Here is a 19,152-nt window from a genome sequence, read left to right on the forward strand (position 1 = left end):
CGGTTTAACCCACTTTTTGATTATCTGACCTATTGCCAGGTCCCGTTATGGTCGGTTAAGAGGGCGTCTACTGTAGATATGAAACCAAAGATTAGAATTCTTAGCGAATATAAGCAATAAAGATAAAAAAAACTACGAAACTTCTAAATTCTATTTCAAGTTACTTTGCTTAATCATTGTATATAATGCGGTATTTTTGATCTACGCGGATATTATATTTTACATTGATATATTTTTGCCTTCATTCCAATTTGTTTAGGCAGTTTGATTGATGACCTGTAAAAATGTGATATTATCGCTAAATAATTTAACACAGGGTCAAAGTCAAATCAGTTTAAATTCGACCATATGTTTGACTGACGATTTTTATTAAATAGAATAATATCAAATTGAAAACAAGGAAAACAAAAACAAATAACCGTTTCTACCAAACATAAATATACAAGCGAACACGTTTAAATATTGAAAAACATGTTATTAAAAAAGATTTTTGTGGAAAGTTTATTAACATTTCGACACAAGATCTTACGCGTGTTCGATCGTTTCCCACTCTCCAAATGCAGAAAATTTGAATGTGGTTAATAAATTAAAACTAAGAGAATATTTACCTGGTTAGGAAGGACGTGCCAACTTCTGCGCTTTCCCTGTCGCTGCAAAGAGCTAAAATCACCTTGGTCGGAAAATTGGTTCGGAGAAATACCTCTGATGAGCTGTCCAGTGTCTTCAAATACACCAGGAATTAATCGAAGTCTGTTCGCAGGACATATTCCCTGAAACAAAATCACTATTTAATATACGATTATTTCTGATTCAAAACTATAAAAATATAATTATGTGTTTTATTTGGCAGTTAATAGAGATTTGGATTTTATATAAAAATTAGACTGCATTCTGTACAAATCACTGTGATTTAAACGCTTAAATCCACACCTACCGAGAATCTTTTAAAATTTACCTGAATGTATGGAACCTTTCTTGCATTTTTGTACAGCTGTTTCTAAAGTTCATTATTAAGTGAAGTGCCAATCTATGTATTATATTTAATGATCTGTTACTACCACAGGGGTCAGTCTTGAGTAATTTAATTCTATTATTTAATATGTATTTGTATGTATTTTTCTGTCTTACTGTATGGCTGTGAAAGTTGGACAATGGACTCCGAAATAGAAAAAAGAATAGATGCCTTTGAGATGTATATATACAGACGAATGTTGAGGATTCCATGGGTACAAAGAGTTACTAATGTTGAGGTACTTCGTCGCATGTGTAAACAAAAAGAATTACTAAGAATAATCAAAGAGAGGAAAATGCAATACTTGGGTCATGTGCTGAGAGGCGAAAGATATGAATTACTTCAAGTTATACTGGAAGGAAAAGTACAGGGCAAAAGATCAGTAGGAAGACGCCAGAACTTGTGGCTGAAAGACCTGAGGAGATGGTTCGACCGCTCATCCGCAGAGATCTTTCGAGCAGCAGTTTCCAAAACTACAATTGCCATTTGGATCGCCAACCTTCGAAAGGAGACGGCGCAATGAGAAGAAGAAGAATATGTATACTACGGATTTGCATAAAGTTCCCATAGTTATTAGATTTCAAGTAATAGAATAGGCTGACGATTTTCGTCTCTATTCACAGACAAAATATACGATACATCTGTTCAAACTTTATTGTTAATATATGGTTATATACAACAAAACGAATTTAAAATTGCTCCAAACAAATATACTGTCTGCAGTTTCGCTTAGTACAATATTCCAAAAATGGGGTAATGGGGAAGTTAAAATTTTCTTAAAACAATTTCAAAAACGTGAACGGGGTACTGATGAAACGTCACTACTTTCCTATCGATTATGTATTAGACCAATAATTGATTATGGATGTATTGTACATGGTTCAGCTTCTAAACATATTCTAAACAGAGTAGACGTTATACAAAACTTGGGACTGCGCATTTGTTTAAGAGCTATAAAGTCAACTCCTGTCACCATAAGAAGGTTTGGGTCTTGGCAAGACTTAACCCATATCTGCTCTGCGTTTTCTGCGTAACCCAAGTTTCCTCTGCGTTTCTGTCCCAGTTTGGTGGGTTAGGTAATTTCTTATAATAAAACACAGTTTGTTAGTGGAAAGGTCCAAGCAAAAGAGTCTAAGGACGAGTGTGGAAGCATAGCCCCGTGAAGGGGGCTCCCAGGGTATAGGAGACCGTATGTGGGAGCCGAAGCAAGACTAGACTGCCTAGGCTTGCTTCACTGTCATGTTGTTCTGTCTCTGATTGGTTTATTTTTCTTTGCTGTGTTCCTGTCTGTCCTGTTTTAGGTGTCTTCACCTCTTCAGGACGTAGCTTGTTTTGTTGGATTTCGGCTCTAGATTGCTGTGTTATGTCTCACTGGTGGTTTGCATCGGTAGATGTTGTTCCTGTGGAGGAGGTAGGGGTAGGAGGACCCTTTTTATGCATTTTTGTTGTTTCTGGCATATACGGGTTTATACGGGCCTTCAGGCTTAATACGGGTAATGAAACCAAATATCTTCTCTTTTGCATCGACAAGAGTTTGATTTGATCCTTAAAGTTGCTTCTTTAATATATTTAGTTTTTCGAAGATATTGGCTAAATAACCCACAAATGCTTTACCATCGATTGTTAACAGATACTTCGTTTCAGTTCCAAAAATCTTTTCAAGCAGTTCCCTTTAAATAGCCATCTTACTTCAGTATGAAGTAAAGGTCTCAGGTGGTCTTCATTTTGTTCTTCAGAAATTAGCTTGAAGAGCGACAGTTGGCATTAGCTTTAATAGGATTAACACACTTTATTACTAAATGTAGTACTTCATCTAGAACAGACGAGATGTTTTTAGCTACCAAGTTTTCCTTGACATTTAAGTAGTTTTTTACTTTTACAATATCTTTGGAGGCAAAAGTGCTTTCTAATCTTTTATCGAATCACATGTCTTCAGCAAAATGCCTTTTATCAATATATCTTACGTAAGTTATCAATACTGCGTCATTGTCTCGAAGTTGATTTGACCATTTGCAACGAGAAATTTCTTGTTTTCGGCTTTTCAACGAGTTGTTTTTCAATATCTTCACTTAGTTCGTCTATTCTTCAGGTGCTAACAACTGCGTTATTAAAGAGAGATTTTAAAATGTCCGGGATTCTCCGCCGAGCCTCTCGTCTGCCACAAGGAAGTTTACATAAAGACGCCAAACACCCAGTTTATATTTGGTATCATCTAGCGAAATTATACCTAACAATTATTTACCGCAATAATTATTTAAGAATCCACTTTTTTCGTTAAATTTGGCACCGAAATCTAGCATTGCATTTAAATGGTCTGGAGCGAAAGGGTGAAACTCGTATTGAGTCCATTTTCGAATTGTCCCCCTTAACAATTTAATTGCAAAACTGTGGGGCGTGTGCCCCACATTGGGAAACACAGCGTAATAGAGAAAGAAATTCGCAGAGCAGACAAGCCATCTCTAGGCTTAATAGTATCCTTTGGGACCAGAACATTTCAAAAGGAAATAAAAAAAGAATTTATAACTCCATTATCAAGAGTACAATAACAGATGGAAGTGGCCTATGAATGGCCAAAACACTACGGACTACCAAAACAGATTTTGGTAGGGTTATCAAGAGGAAGAAGGAGAGAAAGACTTAGGAAATGTTGGAGAGAATGCATAGACAAAGAGGAAAGATGGAAAGAGACATGGAAAGGAGAAAGTTAACTATGATAATATGTAGGCTGACAGAGATCAGTGGCGGTTATTTTTAAACAAGTGTTACCCCTTTGCTGCAATAACTGCGGACTCCTGTTGCTAGGATGTTACTCTTATTTTGATTTTTCATATATATATATATATAGCTCCTATTTCCGTTAATGAGTGATGTCAGACCTTATGAAATAAAGTATAGAGGAATGCAATAAGAAAAATACTTAAACACTTTAATTTAAGTAAAATATAAAAATTCTAATTAGATATTGCAATTTAATCAGTTTTATGCAGATTTTAAACAGAATATCAAGCCACTAGCATTGCCAATATAACATTCCACCACGGCAAGATTAGAGGAAAAAGAAGAACTTCGCTGTATTGTCATTAAAAAAAAATTGTCGCAACTGTCAAAAATATGATTGATTAAAATGGGCACCGAAAATTTCGAAAGTGAAACTACACCGAAAATTCCAAATTTACAGTTAGCCCAACTAAAGTTTGTTCTTTCTTTACCGGAGTACCAAAATGACGAAGCAAGAAAAAAAGAATTGTACGACGCTATCGTGGCCGAAGATATGGCACCTTATTACGAAATCGTATGCAGCGACTTAAAATGGAAACTGAATAAGAAAGTACTAAAGCAGATGAAAGAACGTAACACACAAGTTTTAGTTTCAATGGATGAAGACATCGAAGCATCGTTGAAAGGGTTAGTGGCCACGGACTGTGCGGAACTGTACATAAATAAAGCTAATTATCTGTGTAAGATTGGTGATAAAGAAAACGCTATTAAGGTACTCAGTCACGCTTATGATCAAAGCTTCTCTTTAAAAAATAAATTAGACAATGTGTTCTTTTGTATCCGCATCGGATTCTTTTTCATGGACTTCAAGTTGATCGAAAGTAATGTAGAAAAAGCCGAAAAATTAACCGAAGAAGATACCGACTGGCACAGCCGGAACTGTTTTAAAATATTTAAAGCCATTTACTCTCTAGTTGTCAGGAATTTTAAGTCCGCCTCTCAGCTCTTAGTGGACGCCATTTCGACTTTTGTATGCACCGAAATGATCACTTACGAGCAGTTCATAAAATATACTCTTATATCTTCAGTGCTAACCTTGAGCCGCAACGAAACAAAACAACGATTAATTCAAAACGCAGATATGCAACAGCCGCTGCAAGCCGATAATACATTTAGAGAGTACTTATATAGTTTATATAACTGCGATTATAAAGTTTTTTTCCAGCGGCTGGCCGATATAGAGGTTTTTATGAAACAAGACATGTTTCTTAATCCACACTATAAATCTTACGTTCGAGAAATGAAAATAAAAGCATACGATCAACTACTTTCCACTTACATATCAGTAAATCTGTCTTACATGAGCGAACAGTTCGGCGTCTGCGAGGACTACATAGAAAACGATCTTAGTAAATTCATTGCAGCGGGAAGACTGAGTTACAAAATAGATAAAGTTAGCGGAATTGTCGTAAATCAACGCAAAGACAGAAAAACTGAGGTATTTCAGGCAGTCATAAAACAAGGAGACATTCTTCTTAATCGTGTACATAAACTGGGTCGAGTTTTCGAAATTTGAGAAAAAACGCGAGTTGCCACGCTATAATGCATATTAAAGTAAAATTGCCACAGATATACAATCATGGGCAAAAATATCAAATATTTTGGAATTTTCCAATTTTTTTTTTTTTTGAAAATAAATTTTGTTCAATCAAGTCGTTTATTGTGAAGAAGAGTTTATTTTAACAATGTTTAATGAAAAATTTTAAGTTTTATGAGGAGAAAATTGCAAAAAAAATATTGCTTAATGTTAGGTAAATAAGGTTATTTTACTCTAAATTTGAATGCTAATTCTTCTTCTTCTTCTTCGGCTTTTTCCATTATGAGTTCGCCGTTTTCGTCCTCCACAGCACTCTATTCTCCCAGTCACCTTCTCTGAGGTCTCTATCTATCATAGCATTTCCGACGTATGTTTTCCATCTTGTAGCAAGTCTTCCTCTCCGTCTTCTTCCCGGCGGGTCCCAGTTTAATATTCTTTTCGGCCACCTATGCTCTGGCATTCTTTGTACATGCCCGTACCACTGCAGGGCTCTGTTTTCCAACTTTTTTGTAATTGAGCATTTTGCTTCCATTCTGTTCCATATTTCCTCCGTTCTTATTGTATCCGCTCTTGTGATTTGTAGACATCTTCTCATAAAGTCCAGTTCAACTGTTCTTATTTTATTTCGTATTGTTGTTGTCATTGGCCATACTTCCGCTCCATATAGGGTAATATTCATCACTATGCTTTGAAAGATCCTCTTTTTGTTTTCTTTGGTTAGAGTGTTGTTCCATATCACTCCATGAAGTGCTCTTGTGGCTTGTTTTCCCCGTGCTATTTTCATTTCTATATCTTTCATACAAGTACCATCTCGGCTAATCATTGACCCTAAATACTTAAAAGCCTTACAACTCTTAATAGTCTCTTCTTCTAAACTTAAGTTCAAATCTGCAACCTCGGGTCCAATACATAAGTATTCGGTCTTGCACATATTTATCTTGAGTCCCCAAAGTTCATATTCTTCCTTTAATTTCCTTATCATATATTCCATATCCTCCCTGTCTTGTGCAAAAATGACTTGATCAGATCATCTGCGAAAAGTAGTGAATGTAATATATTCTCTTGTACTGGTATGCCCATTGTTCCGCATTTTCTATACCATCTTTTCAAAGCCTGATCTATATATATGTTAAAAAGTGTAGGTGAGAGACCACATCCCTGTTTGAGGCCTTTTGTTGCGGTGATTGTTTTTGTTATTTCATTACCTAACTTTATTTGCACTTGTGTTTCTTTATACAGTCTTTGTGTTATATTCACCCATTTCTCTCTAACGCGCATTCTTCTCATTGCTTCCCATAGTTGTTTCCTGGGCACGCTATCGTATGCTTTTTTTAAGTCGATAAAGGTCATATGTGTTTCAATGTTTTTTTCTTTGTTCTTTTCAATCACCTGTCTCATAATGAATATATTATCTAAACATGATCTGGCTTTTCGGAATCCGGCTTGTTCTTCGCTATAATGGTCCATGTGTTGTTCTAGTTTTTCTTTTATAACTGATGAAAAGATTCTTGCTATTGAAGGCATTACACTGATCCCTCTGTAGTTATTTGGTGACCTTTTGTCACCTTTTTTGAAAATGGAGGACATGTATGATAAATTCCACTCATCGGGAATCTTCTCTCCTGCTTCGATTTTATTGAACAACATTCGTATAAAGGATACTATCCTTGCGCCTCCATATTTCAGCAGTTCCATTTTTATGTTCCCTGGTCCTGGTGCTTTATTGTTTTTGGATTTCTTTAGTGCTTTATTTATATCTTCCTCTGTGATTTCTGCTTCCTCAGTTATTATTGTCACAGGGTCGTATGAGATATATTCCGGTCTATTCTCCTGCAATAATCTTGTGAATGCTAATTTAAATTGCTTAAACAAGTCTTTTAACTGAAACGAATGCATGATTAGTAACGAGTAGGTATTCCCCTTTAGCTCTTATTACTACTTGCATCCTTCTCGGCATGCTTGCAAGTAAATTTTGGACATATTCTTGGGAAATTTATTTCATTTATCCTGTGTCTAATTTTTTTTTATTTTGTGTATTTTATCGAAAACTATATCTCTGAGACTTTTTTAGATTTTTCCGTATGATGACCATGTTCAAAAATCCCAAAAACTGGTTTGTAGAAGTATTATCTCTTGTGCTGAGCCTTTTTTAATCATATAAAACGTAAAAAAATGAAAAAAATTTTAATTCTGGAAGTAGGGAAATGTTGCATCTTAACTTTCGCTTTATGTTTGTATCTAACATTGGGCAAGGCATTCTTCTACGTTTTGTATAAAATCAGTAAAAAAATACTTTTCGTCATCGAAAATAATAATTTTTCATTTACAAAGTGTACCCGTCTCAGTTGATGATAGTATCTTGGTATAGTAAGGGGTTGCGCTTTAGAGTATTTGGGACACTTACATCTCTTTTGATATTTAAGACCATGCCTCCTCAATTTCAACGATATCGTAATCTTAGAAGATCTGTATTGACGAGACAGTCTGCCCGTTAAAATTCTAACCGTTTGTTTACTCTTCTCACCAATCTCTCCGACCTCCTTGTAATAAATGCACGTGGTCTTCCACTTTTTGAGAGATTCAGACATGGTATTCTCTGTTTGTATTCCGCTATTACTCTATAAATGGTTCTGTGTTAAATGTTTCCATTCTGGAATATTCGACAGATTTCAACTTCGGGTACCCGCCCAACCAACTTGTATTTATTTGTTCTTATTTCCAATTTATACATATTAAAGCGAAAACTTTAAAATAAATAAATCTCAACTGACAGTAAACAAAGATAACTTACTGATGATTTTGTTTTTGTTAATATTAAAGCCAATGAATTTTTGTGCCAAAACTTTTAGGACATATGCTATGACTTTGGACGGAGAAATGAGAGTGAAAAGTAATAGATAATAGATCTAGCATCGATTTAACAACACATATAGAGATACATCATTCATTAATTAAATGGAAACAAGAACAGTATGTTCTTGTTGAAGATGTATGGGTGTGAGACGTGAACCTGACCAAAGAAACTGAAAGAAAACTTAGATGTTTTGAGAGGAAAATCCTCAGAAGAATCTTTGGGCCTTATCACGACATTAATAGCAACCAATACCGAATGAGAACAAATGCTGAGGTCAAGCAGATGTATAGAGCGAGCGACATAGTCCAAGAGATTAAATCCCAACGTGTTAGATGGGCTGACCATGTCCATAGACTCCCTAATAACCGCCTTCCTAAATTAATATGGGAGGAAGCACCCACAGGAAGAAGACCCTTAGGACGTCCGCGAATGCGATGGAGAGACAATATATGGTCAGATCTAAGAACAATGGGGCTGCCCACTGACCCAACTATTATGGACGACCGTTTTAGATGGAAACAAGTTGTGCAGTCAGCCAAAACCCACCCCGGGTTGTAGTGCTACGAGAAGAAGAAGAAGAAGAAGAAGAAGAAGAAACAAGAACAGCTATTTCTTCATTCATCACTGTCCTACTTGGGATTCTTCTTCTTCTTCAGTGCCTTATCCGGTCCGGATGTTGGCGATCATCAAGGCTATCATGGTTTTGTTGCCTGCTCTGCGAAACAGCTCCGCTGAGGTCATCCCAAACCATTGTCGGAGATTTTTCAACCACGAGATACGACGGCGTCCCGGTCCTCTTCTGCCAAATACTTTACCCTGCATAACAAGTTGAAGAATTCGATATTTTTCTTCGTTCCGCATCACGTGGCCGAGGTACTCAAGCTTACGTTGTTACTTGGGATTACTTGGGATAAACTTAACAAGGGTTGAGACTAACAAGGACTCAACTGATACTAAGATTATAAATATCCTATCCGGGTTAATAAAACGAATTAGACTACTGGGTGCTTTAAGCAATAAATTTAGAACCACAAATAACGAAACCTTCTTTCTTGCCCAGCATCATCACCATCATTGAACACCGCGTTATCCCGGCACCGACAAAAATTTAAATTTCTAATTTAACTGAGCTGCCACCGTGCTTCGGAGGGCACGTAAAGCCGTCGGTCCCGGCTACGAAAGTAGTCGTTAAGTCATATTAGGGGCGCTTGAGCGACCTGAAAACCCTAACACTAGAGCTTAGCCAGAAGGTTACACGAACTTTACTTTTACCGAGTTCTCCTGTACTCACTGCTTAGATGAAGACAGAGGAAGAGGATGCTAATCACGGAGACGAAAATTCTCTGTAGACTCTAGAGGAAAGTAAATATCTATCAATTAATCCTCATTTTTGACTTCCCTGTCATCCAGCCCGATACCTGTCCTACGTGAGGTAATAAATAGCCACAGCTACCCTCCTCGCTTTTCTAAAAAACAGCCGGTACTTGTGAAAAGAATCATTTGTTTTATGATAAGTTAGAGCTTGATTTATCACCAACTTTCCCAGACGAAAAAGCTCTCCCAAACAATCTCCCGGAATTAAGCCAAAAATAGAACTAAAAGAAGAAACACATCTGCCGATGTCTCTGTGACCTCTACCTCCTTGCCGCCTCAGTCCCTACAAATAGTTTTTTTCCAACATAATCCAATTCAGGATTCCATTGCTTGAAGAAGCTTTCTTCTTCTTATTGTAGTGCCTACCCGTTTCTGATGTTGGCGACCATAATGGCAATCTGTATTTTGTAAACTGCGGTTCTGAAAAGATTTGTCTTTGATGTGTTGAACCACGTACGTAGATTTTTCAGCCAGGAAATTTTTAGCCTTTCCGGTCCTCATTTTCCTTCTACTTTTCCTTGAAGACATAATTACAGCAACCCATATCTTTCGCTGGTTCTCATGATGTGACAGAGGTATTCAATTTTGGCTGTTTTATTGTAGTTAACAACTCTTTTCCTTTTTGCATTCGTAATAAAACGTCTTGGTTAGTAACGTAAAGCTTTCAGAACCTAAAATAAGGAGATCCCGGCATGACTTCTTTCTTCTTCATCCTCCATGTCAAATACATGGAATACGTTCATCGTTGGAATACAGTCTGGGTGTAGGAACACAAAATAAGTTGTGGGTTCTTGCACTATACGTTAGCGTTAGACCAATGTGAATAGTGGCTTATGTATAAAGTGCATCATACAAACCTTGGCGTGATATGGAAAGAAGTCACATCAGAGCAGCCTGTATATTTACCTTTAGATATCAGCTATTTCGTCCTTCCTTTGCTTTACTTACCGCAAATGGGTATAACGAATTTTCAAATTTTTCAAGTCGATTGAGTGATTTAAAGGAAGTCGTACCGATAGTGACGAGGAAGAATGGAATTAAAGATTAGCCATCATTTCACAGTAGCAGTAGGTTGAAAAAATAGTTCCAAATGATCGTCTGGTACCTCATAATATACTTAAGTAAAAACTATTAAAAGTATTTTATTTAAAATAACAAAATAATTTTAATACAAAATCAAATATAAATCTTGTAATTTGGATTAAATTTCTCAACAATTAATTCGATAACTGGCTGTACCACGTATACAATAGAAGTCACATTTCGCTGATCTTTCCAAAGAATCCCAAACATTTGCTTTACTTATTTTTTACTTGAACGGTTTAAACAAATAAGCAGTCTCGTTTGTACATTTCTCTGTTAGGTAAACAGCTCAAATCTCGCATAGGCTTGTGTTTCAGGAATTTTTATTGTCGGTTTGCAATATTTACACACATTTCTCAAATGTTAATAACCTGGTCAACTGTGTGTACATGTATTGTGTGGTTAAGACCAAGGTCACCTTGATTTAAAACTATTTATTGTGCTTATGATATATGCACTCAGTCGGTATATGACATCGATTTAATGATTTTGAAAGATTTTTACAGATGCGCGTTAAGAATAAATTATTGTATACTAATCTCCTAAAAAATATTTTAATGCTATTTACTATCTTTAATAGGAATTAACCAAAATTTAAGTTTAAAATACGTTTATACGTTTTAAAATACGTTTAATACGTTCCGATTTCCACTTCTGGTATTTAATATACAACGTGATGTACCTACCTACGACTGTTAAAAAATAATTGCTGCATTTGCAGATGACACAGCAATAATAATAATCATTGCGAGCCCTAAAATGTTACGAATTCCATTTAGCAGTAACTGAGAAGTTTACTTAGGACTTATGCGTCGGTCGTTCTACTTCTTCTTCTTAAAGTTCCATCTTCTATCGAAGGTTGGAAATCATCATGGTTATGCGGACTCTGTTGACTGCCGCTCTAAACAGTTCTGCACTATTACATTCAAACCATTCCCTTAAGTTTTTAAACCAGGATATTCTTCGTCTTCCCACATTTCGCTTTCCTCGGATTTTGCCTTGCATAATAAGTTGTAATAATGCGTATTTTTACCCTCTTATCACATGTCCTAAGTACTCAAGTTTTCGTCTTTTGATAGTTAATATTATTTCCGCCGAATTTCCTATCATTCTAGTTACTTCCACGTTTGGCATTCTTTGAATCCATGATATTCGTGTCGTTCTACTAGACCAACGCTAATTCTTAACATTCGCTTATAAAGCCACATTCTAAATGAATATTTTTTATATCTTTTTATTTCAAGGGTTATGTTTCGCATCTAAACAAAGCAATACTTATATAAGGCCGGCTCCACACATGGAGCTCCCAACGTTGGAGCCAACATTGGGTCAATTGAGTTCCCACGTTCGGTGAGGCATCCACACATTGGGTTGAGTATTGGGGCGATATCAGTCTGTTCCCTCTAGAGCCAACACCAACATGTCCGACAAGGAAATTGCAGCGGCTGCGACTGTCGTGATAATGAGTGTATATGATTATATTTTGCTACAAAAAAGGCGAAGGCCTCCTCGACAAGAAGATGGTGAATGACAACAATTCATAAACTGAGAAATCACTAAGCACAGCCTTGAATACTGTTTATGTAATGGGGTGTTATTTAGTAGCACAAAACAATTTAGGTATACCTAATCATTATTTTAGATATGATGAACGCCAATTATTGAGTAACTTGTTGTGAGAACCTTCAGGAGAATTTGATGACTTCTGTCAAATGTCATCGACCGATTTTGAATATCTTCTCCAGCTAATTGAACCAAAAATAAAGAAAAAAGACACGCGATGGAGAGAAGCAATACCTGTTAAAGTACGTTTAGCTGTAACACTCCGATTTCTTGCCACCAGAGACAGTTTAAAGAGCCTGCATTTCCTATTCAAAATATCGAGCCAAGTTAGGAGGTGACTCAGGAGGCCGAAGATCAATTTTTACATGTTGTAAATTTGTTTTTTAATGCCGTCATGGAATGGACATTTTCTGCGATAAAGTAATTTTTATTTTCTAAAAATACTGCTGTGTAAAATGGCAGCGTTTTAAAAGAAAAAAGAAGACGAGGACTCTTTTTATAAACTGTGGCTTTTCATTGGTTTATTTTCTTTTGCTTTGCTAGATTGTGCAAAATTAGGTAATTTTATGCAGGATGCGAAAATTACGCGCCAACAATTAAATAATGCGCAAATGGAATAATTATACAAGGATTGGAACACTGCTGTAGCGCCAATGTGTGGTCGGCATCAACTTAACCACCAATATTGGCGCCAATCCTTTTGATGTGTACGCAAAAATTGACAGCCCACGGAAAACTGCCAACGTTGGAGCCAACATTGGTTCCAACACAGTTTTGTCGGTACACACATTGGACGAACGGTGTTGGGGCCAACGTTAGCCCCCATGTGTGGAGCCGGCGTGGGTTTAACGCGCGAGCACACAGACAGCGGTCAGGCGTTCCGAGTTCTGCATGAGCTTTTTGGAGTGCCGAGTTCACACATGTGGCGGTCAATTAACAGAGTTTCTTTCCAAATATTGAATACCATTTTAGCTGAATTACTTAAAGATGAAGAACGATTTTTTATTTATTTCCGTATGTCAATAAATAGCTTCAATAAATTGTAAAATTTATTAAGGCATGATATAGAAATTCAAGATACAAACTAGAAGAAGTCCATTACTATATTTATTAGTTATAGTTATATTTCTTTATTTAAAGAATTTACATTAAGAAATGAAACTATATATATATGTATATATATATATATATATAATATATAATATATATATATATATATATATATATATATATATAATATATAATATATATATTTCTAAAAAAAATAACTTTAAATTAATTTAAAAAAAATTACTACCGAAAAAATTATTACCAGACTTTTTATTGTTGCGAGTTTCGGTAAGTAGGTGAAAGAATCGTACAATATGTAAGTTAAAAGTGTATATCCTACGATCTCATCATAGCTGGTGAATTCTTGAGAAGTTTGCGATTCTTCTTGAACTGCTTCTCATGTTAATGGAGAAAGATTAGCATTTTCTCTAACCGTATTACTTGGTGTGTTACTTCTATGACGTCTTCTAGAAGTAAATAAATTTGAATATGTCAATAGCGATCTGTCCTGTTCTGTTGATGATGGGGATGTAACACAGGACGACTTAAGATGGCGTGCTGGTGTAAAGATTGCGTCGTCATTTCAGAAATAAAATCACCATTATGCCTTGTTGCTTACAATTCATACCGAGCAAATAAAGTTGCTATATCTAGTTTTAGCATAGCTTGTATACTCTTAGCAGAGTTCTCGCGTTCTCTGTGCTTCTGCGAATAGAACGCCATATCGCAAGAGTTCTTATTGACCAACGAGGTGCACGCGGGTAATTTGTACTTGCACTGGAAGAAAATGAGACCGAAAACGAAGCTTGGGTTGAAAAGAGAGTGGTAAAAATGGGCAAACACTAACGGAAACAACCTGATACATACATCGTAAAACGCACACATTAAACTAAAAAAAATAATAATTAAAAACCAGGCAAATAAATTAGTTTCTTGATAAAAGATCACAATTTATTAACAATAGAAATAGTAGTCTACAAGGCGAAACGACTTCCTTAAAACCTAAAATCCACATTGAAGGCATTGCTAAAGTATGTTGGGAGAAGAGAAAACTAGGTGTAATGAAAAATACAGTACATTTCAATACAATAATAAGTTTTTGCCAGAAAAACATTAGTTAGATCACGTAATCATTGCACAATCCTTTATGTTTTAGATGATTATATATTTTAAAAACATTATTTAATGTATATGTTTCTCAGAAAAATTTACCTTTCCATATACAAAAAAAAACTTAATCATTTTCTCGGTACTGTATTCGAGTCATTTGTATAATTGTAGCTGTTATCTGATAGTATTTATACAAGATACCATTGCAATAAAATATTAATGATAAGATATTATCGGTAAAAATAATTTTGTAAATAAGTTTCGCAATAATATACAAAAGCCAAAAATACCTTTTTAGTAAAATATTTATGCTCTCCTAGGATGTTTAACCATCTCCTACAGCCATTTTTGCAAAAAGTACGTCTATGTTAATCACCTGATTTCGTATTGGATCTGAATTCCAGAAATTTTTTATAAAATCGTTTTAACTGACAGAATTTATTATTATTAAAGGTCGATTCAAACACATCAGTCCCGTCACAGTCTCGGCGCCGAACCGGTCCCGTTTGTTCACAGAACTATTCGGTCGTCTATTCGCACACACACAAAATGCATCAGTCTTCGGCGACCAATCTGTTGAAAAGATGGAAAGTTTCTCGGATGAAGAATTAGCAATAATTGCTATATGTTCGGACGAGGAAGAAGACGAAGCGGGAGCAAACCAAGCAAAAAGACGGAAATGGGTCCATGACGCATAGAAAAAAAGGGATACCGAAGGAGAATACGTGACACTGTATAAAGAACTGCTTCATGATGATGTAAAATTTCATCAATATTTTAGTATGTCGAAAAATTGCTTTCCTGTGTTTCTTTTCTTTCTTTTCCTTTCTCCTATTTTTTAAATTAATGTCACATGTATTTTACATGCGACAAATAATATAAAACATTATATTTTCTCACAGATTCTATTAATTGCTCGTCAATAATTTTATTTTGTTCACTTTCACCGCCCGTCATGCAGAGCTGAAAGTATCTTTAGTAAAAAGATAAAAAAAGTAGGGTAGATCGGGGCTAGTTGTGACAGGGGCATGTTGTGACAAATAGTTTTATAGACTAACCATAGGTAGCAGCGTCGCCCGGTTACCCAGAATTCCACGTCCGCATGTCCTCAGTCTGTTTGTGTAGTTTGGTTGTGATGCTATGCGTTTCTGCCGCTTTATAAAATTATATGTCATTTCGTTGTAACGAAGTAAAATTTTGCTGTTGTCTTTGAATTGTTATTTCACTTTCAAACCACAAGGTAAGAAACTTATTCTAGTTGTAGTAGATAGTTTGTTTATTTCTCTCTAGTAAGACACAGTTTGGTTTCTATACGACGTGTCAAGGTCTGTGCAAGTGGCTTTATGTAAAATGGCGTACGGTGGGGCTAGTTGTGACGAAAGGCTTGGGGCAGATTGTGACAGTGTCACAACATGCCCCTACTAATTTTAATGCATGTTTATGGGTTTGTTACAGATAATGGTGAGAAATTATAAAAGGAAAACGGAACGTGGTCGGAGTAATATAAACAGTTACGAGTCGGCTTCGTTAGATGTTAAGTCTGGATCGTGTAGTTTAAGGCAAGCAGCTGAAAAATATGGCGTTAACCGGATGTCCTTACTTAGATATATAAAAAAACAACAAACCAATCCAGATGGAGTGGTAGAAATGGGTTACAAAAGACCTCGAATGATATTTTCACAACAACAAGAAGAAGAGCTCTGTGAATATGCTGTTCAGGCAGCGAAAATATTTTATGGTATTAGCCCAAAAGAAATGAAAAGTTTAGCTTTTGAATTTGCTATAGCGAACAAAGTTCTTGTGCCTGAGAATTGGGTAGCAACAAAACACGCCAGTAATGATTGGTTTACAAAGTTCATGCAACGTAACAATAATGTGTCTATTCGTGTTCCTGAGGCTACCAGCTTAAGTCGGAGTACAAGTTTCAACAAGCACAATGTCGGACTCTTTTTTGATAACCTCGAATTAGTATTAAGTCAAAACCATTTTACAGCTAATGATATTTGGAATATAGACGAGACAGGGACTGGGACTGTCCAAAAACCGGTAAAAATCATAGCGAAGAAAGGCGAGAAAAGAGTTGGTGGTGTCACTTCAGCTGAGAGGGGGACCAATGTTACTATGGTTCTTGCTATTAACGCAGAGGGTAACTCAGTTCCTCCTATGTTCGTTTTTCCACGTAAGTTTTACAAGGAGCATTTTGTACGTGATGGGCCAGTAGGTTGTTGTGGTACTGCTAACCCAAGTGGCTGGATAACAGGCCCGGACTTTTTGTTTTTTATGAAGCATTTTGTAAAAAAAGTAAGGTGCTCAAAGAAATCACCGGTTTTAGTTCTGTTAGACAACCACAGTGCTCACCTATATATCGAAGTCCTTGACTATTGTACAGAGCACGGTATTACTCTCTTATCGTTCCCTCCCCATACAACAAATAGACTTCAACCACTGGATGTTTCCGTTTTTGGTCCATTTAAGAAGTTTTTAAACGACGCCATGTGAGGATGGATGAAATCTCATCCTGGAAACACAGTCTCAATTTATGACATCCCAAGTATAGTGAAAACAGCATTACCTAAAGCTGTAACACCAACAAATGTTCAGGCAGGATTTCGTTCTACAGGAATATGGGAATTCAATAGAAACATTTTTAATGAAGAAGACTTTCTGTGTTCTTCGGTGACCGACCGACCTTTGAATAGGCCTATTGACATCGTAGATGGTAATGAGGAAGCCAGTGCTGGGCAGCTTAAAGAGTTTCAGCATCTCGATGAACCTGAACCGTCGTCATATTATGCTAACCAGCCAGGACCCTCCCATACCTATCAACCAGGACCATATCAACAAGGATCATCGCAGGCCAACCTACCAGGATCATTCCATGCCGAAGTTCTGCCTGTCAGCCCTATGGATATAAGACCTCTGCCAAAAGCTGGTCCTCGAAAAAATAAAAAACGCAAGAGCTTAACATCTGCAATTTTGACTAGCACACCTGTCAAGGAGACAATTCGCAGTGAAGAGTTAAAGAGGAAGGAAACAATAAAGTGCAAAGAGGATAAAATAAAGAAAAAATTATTTGACTCAAAACAACTGTTGCCTAAGAAAAAAGCAGCGCCAAAGAAAGAGACCGCAACAAGAAAAAGAGAAGACAGCTCAGAAGAAGAGGAAGAAGATTACTTTTGCTTAGTTTGTATGGGACCATATAAAAAGTCTAGGTTAGGAGAAGACTGGGTGCAATGTATGGAATGCAAGAGGTGGGCTCATGTAAAGTGCACAAAAGATGATCTTTATTATGTTTGTATAAACTGCCACTCTTCAGAACTACAAGTAGAATCAGCACAAATTGACGATAGCGATTAAGTTTTTTATTTTACTTTAAATTCACTAGATGTTTTTCTACACATTTGTTTCTTACATAAACATTTATCAAACATTTATGTATCTATACTTAACTATAAAATAAATTTATTATGGAAACTTTGTTATTATTCTCCAACTAAATTTTATTATATTTAAAAATATTTACTGTCACAACCTGCCCCAAGTTCGTCACAACTTACCCCATATTGGGGCAAATTGTGACAATATGTGCATTTTGTAAAACTATTTACATACTGTAAGGTATTGCTTAAAAATTGCTGATGTTCCCAAATAATGATTCCCAATTAAAAATAGTACCTCATTAAAGTAATCTAACAGCCCTAAAAATTACGAAAAAAATGTTAAAAATTATTTTGTCCAAAGTGGCACAACTAGCCCCAGTCTACCCTATCTAAGATACTAAAAGTATCTTAGATACTTTTATTTAAGATACTTTTTGGTTCATTTAAAAGTTATTTTTACTTTAGATACTTCTTAAAAGTATCTAGTATCTTTTATCTTTAAAAGTATCTTTAGATACTAAAAGTATCTTAGATACAAAAAAGTATCTTAGATACAAAAAAGTATCTTAGATACAAAAAAGTATCTTAGATACTTACTCAGGACCTGAGAAATAGATACTTTTTATGATCCGACAAGCTTCGACCTGTCGCGCCGGTAGTAGCGGGAGAGACGATGTGTATTGTTCTTTGCATCCCGCCCGCCGGCCCGCAGCATTATCCGTTTGTCTCGTTGGGTGTGACTCGTTGGAATTCCATGTTCGATGCTCTGAACCAGATTCTTAAGTCTAAAGAAAAACTGGAATCTCTATACGAAAAATTAAATTTTGCAAAACAAGAGCGGCTCAGAGATACTGATCTAAATTATTTGGCAGAATTATGCCAAATACTAAAACCGTTTGCTTTGGCACTTGGCATTCTTCAAGGCGAACAGAATATGTACTACGGTTTCCTTCTACCATCAATAGTAAGCTTGTTTGTTAAAATTGGAAAGCTTAAAACCAATAAGTTTAAATATGTGGAACCTATTTTGAACGCTCTGACAGTATCTTTAAACTCCAGATTTGAAAAACTTCTTAAGTTGACTAACCAATCTGCAATAATTGCTGCAGTTATTAATCCTTTTTTTAAAACACGTTAACTTATTGCATTTCGAGGAATCAGGAATATCGAAAATGACCTTAGTGAAATTAAGGATTTGGTAATTACAGAAGCTATAAAAATTATTAAGGAAAATGAGGAACAATTAAAACAATTTGATGTAAGTACAAATAACATTACTACTGTAATGAAAAGTAACAAAATGCAAAACGACTTCTTTGAATTTGATATTAACTCCGAATACTCCGATCTTCAAACGCAAAACGAAAACACTGGCTATACTGATTTAGATTATAAACGACAAGCTGAGCTG

General features: G+C 35.9%; 1 protein-coding gene across 3 annotated transcripts in view; it reads right to left on the reverse strand.

Moving 5' to 3' along the window:
- Positions 1 to 19,152, reverse strand: part of p130CAS (Serine_rich_CAS and FAT-like_CAS_C domain-containing protein p130CAS) — a 126,177-nt gene that overhangs the window by 33,804 nt on the left and 73,221 nt on the right. For all 3 annotated transcript variants that reach the window (XM_072538097.1, XM_072538095.1, XM_072538096.1), the window contains exon 3: positions 609 to 770. In XM_072538097.1, the coding sequence (XP_072394198.1) occupies positions 609 to 770 (162 nt within the window). The remainder of the gene's footprint in view (positions 1 to 608; positions 771 to 19,152) is intronic.

Source organism: Diabrotica undecimpunctata, chromosome 7 (genome assembly GCF_040954645.1).
Source record: "Diabrotica undecimpunctata isolate CICGRU chromosome 7, icDiaUnde3, whole genome shotgun sequence".
NCBI lineage: Eukaryota > Metazoa > Arthropoda > Insecta > Coleoptera > Chrysomelidae > Diabrotica > Diabrotica undecimpunctata.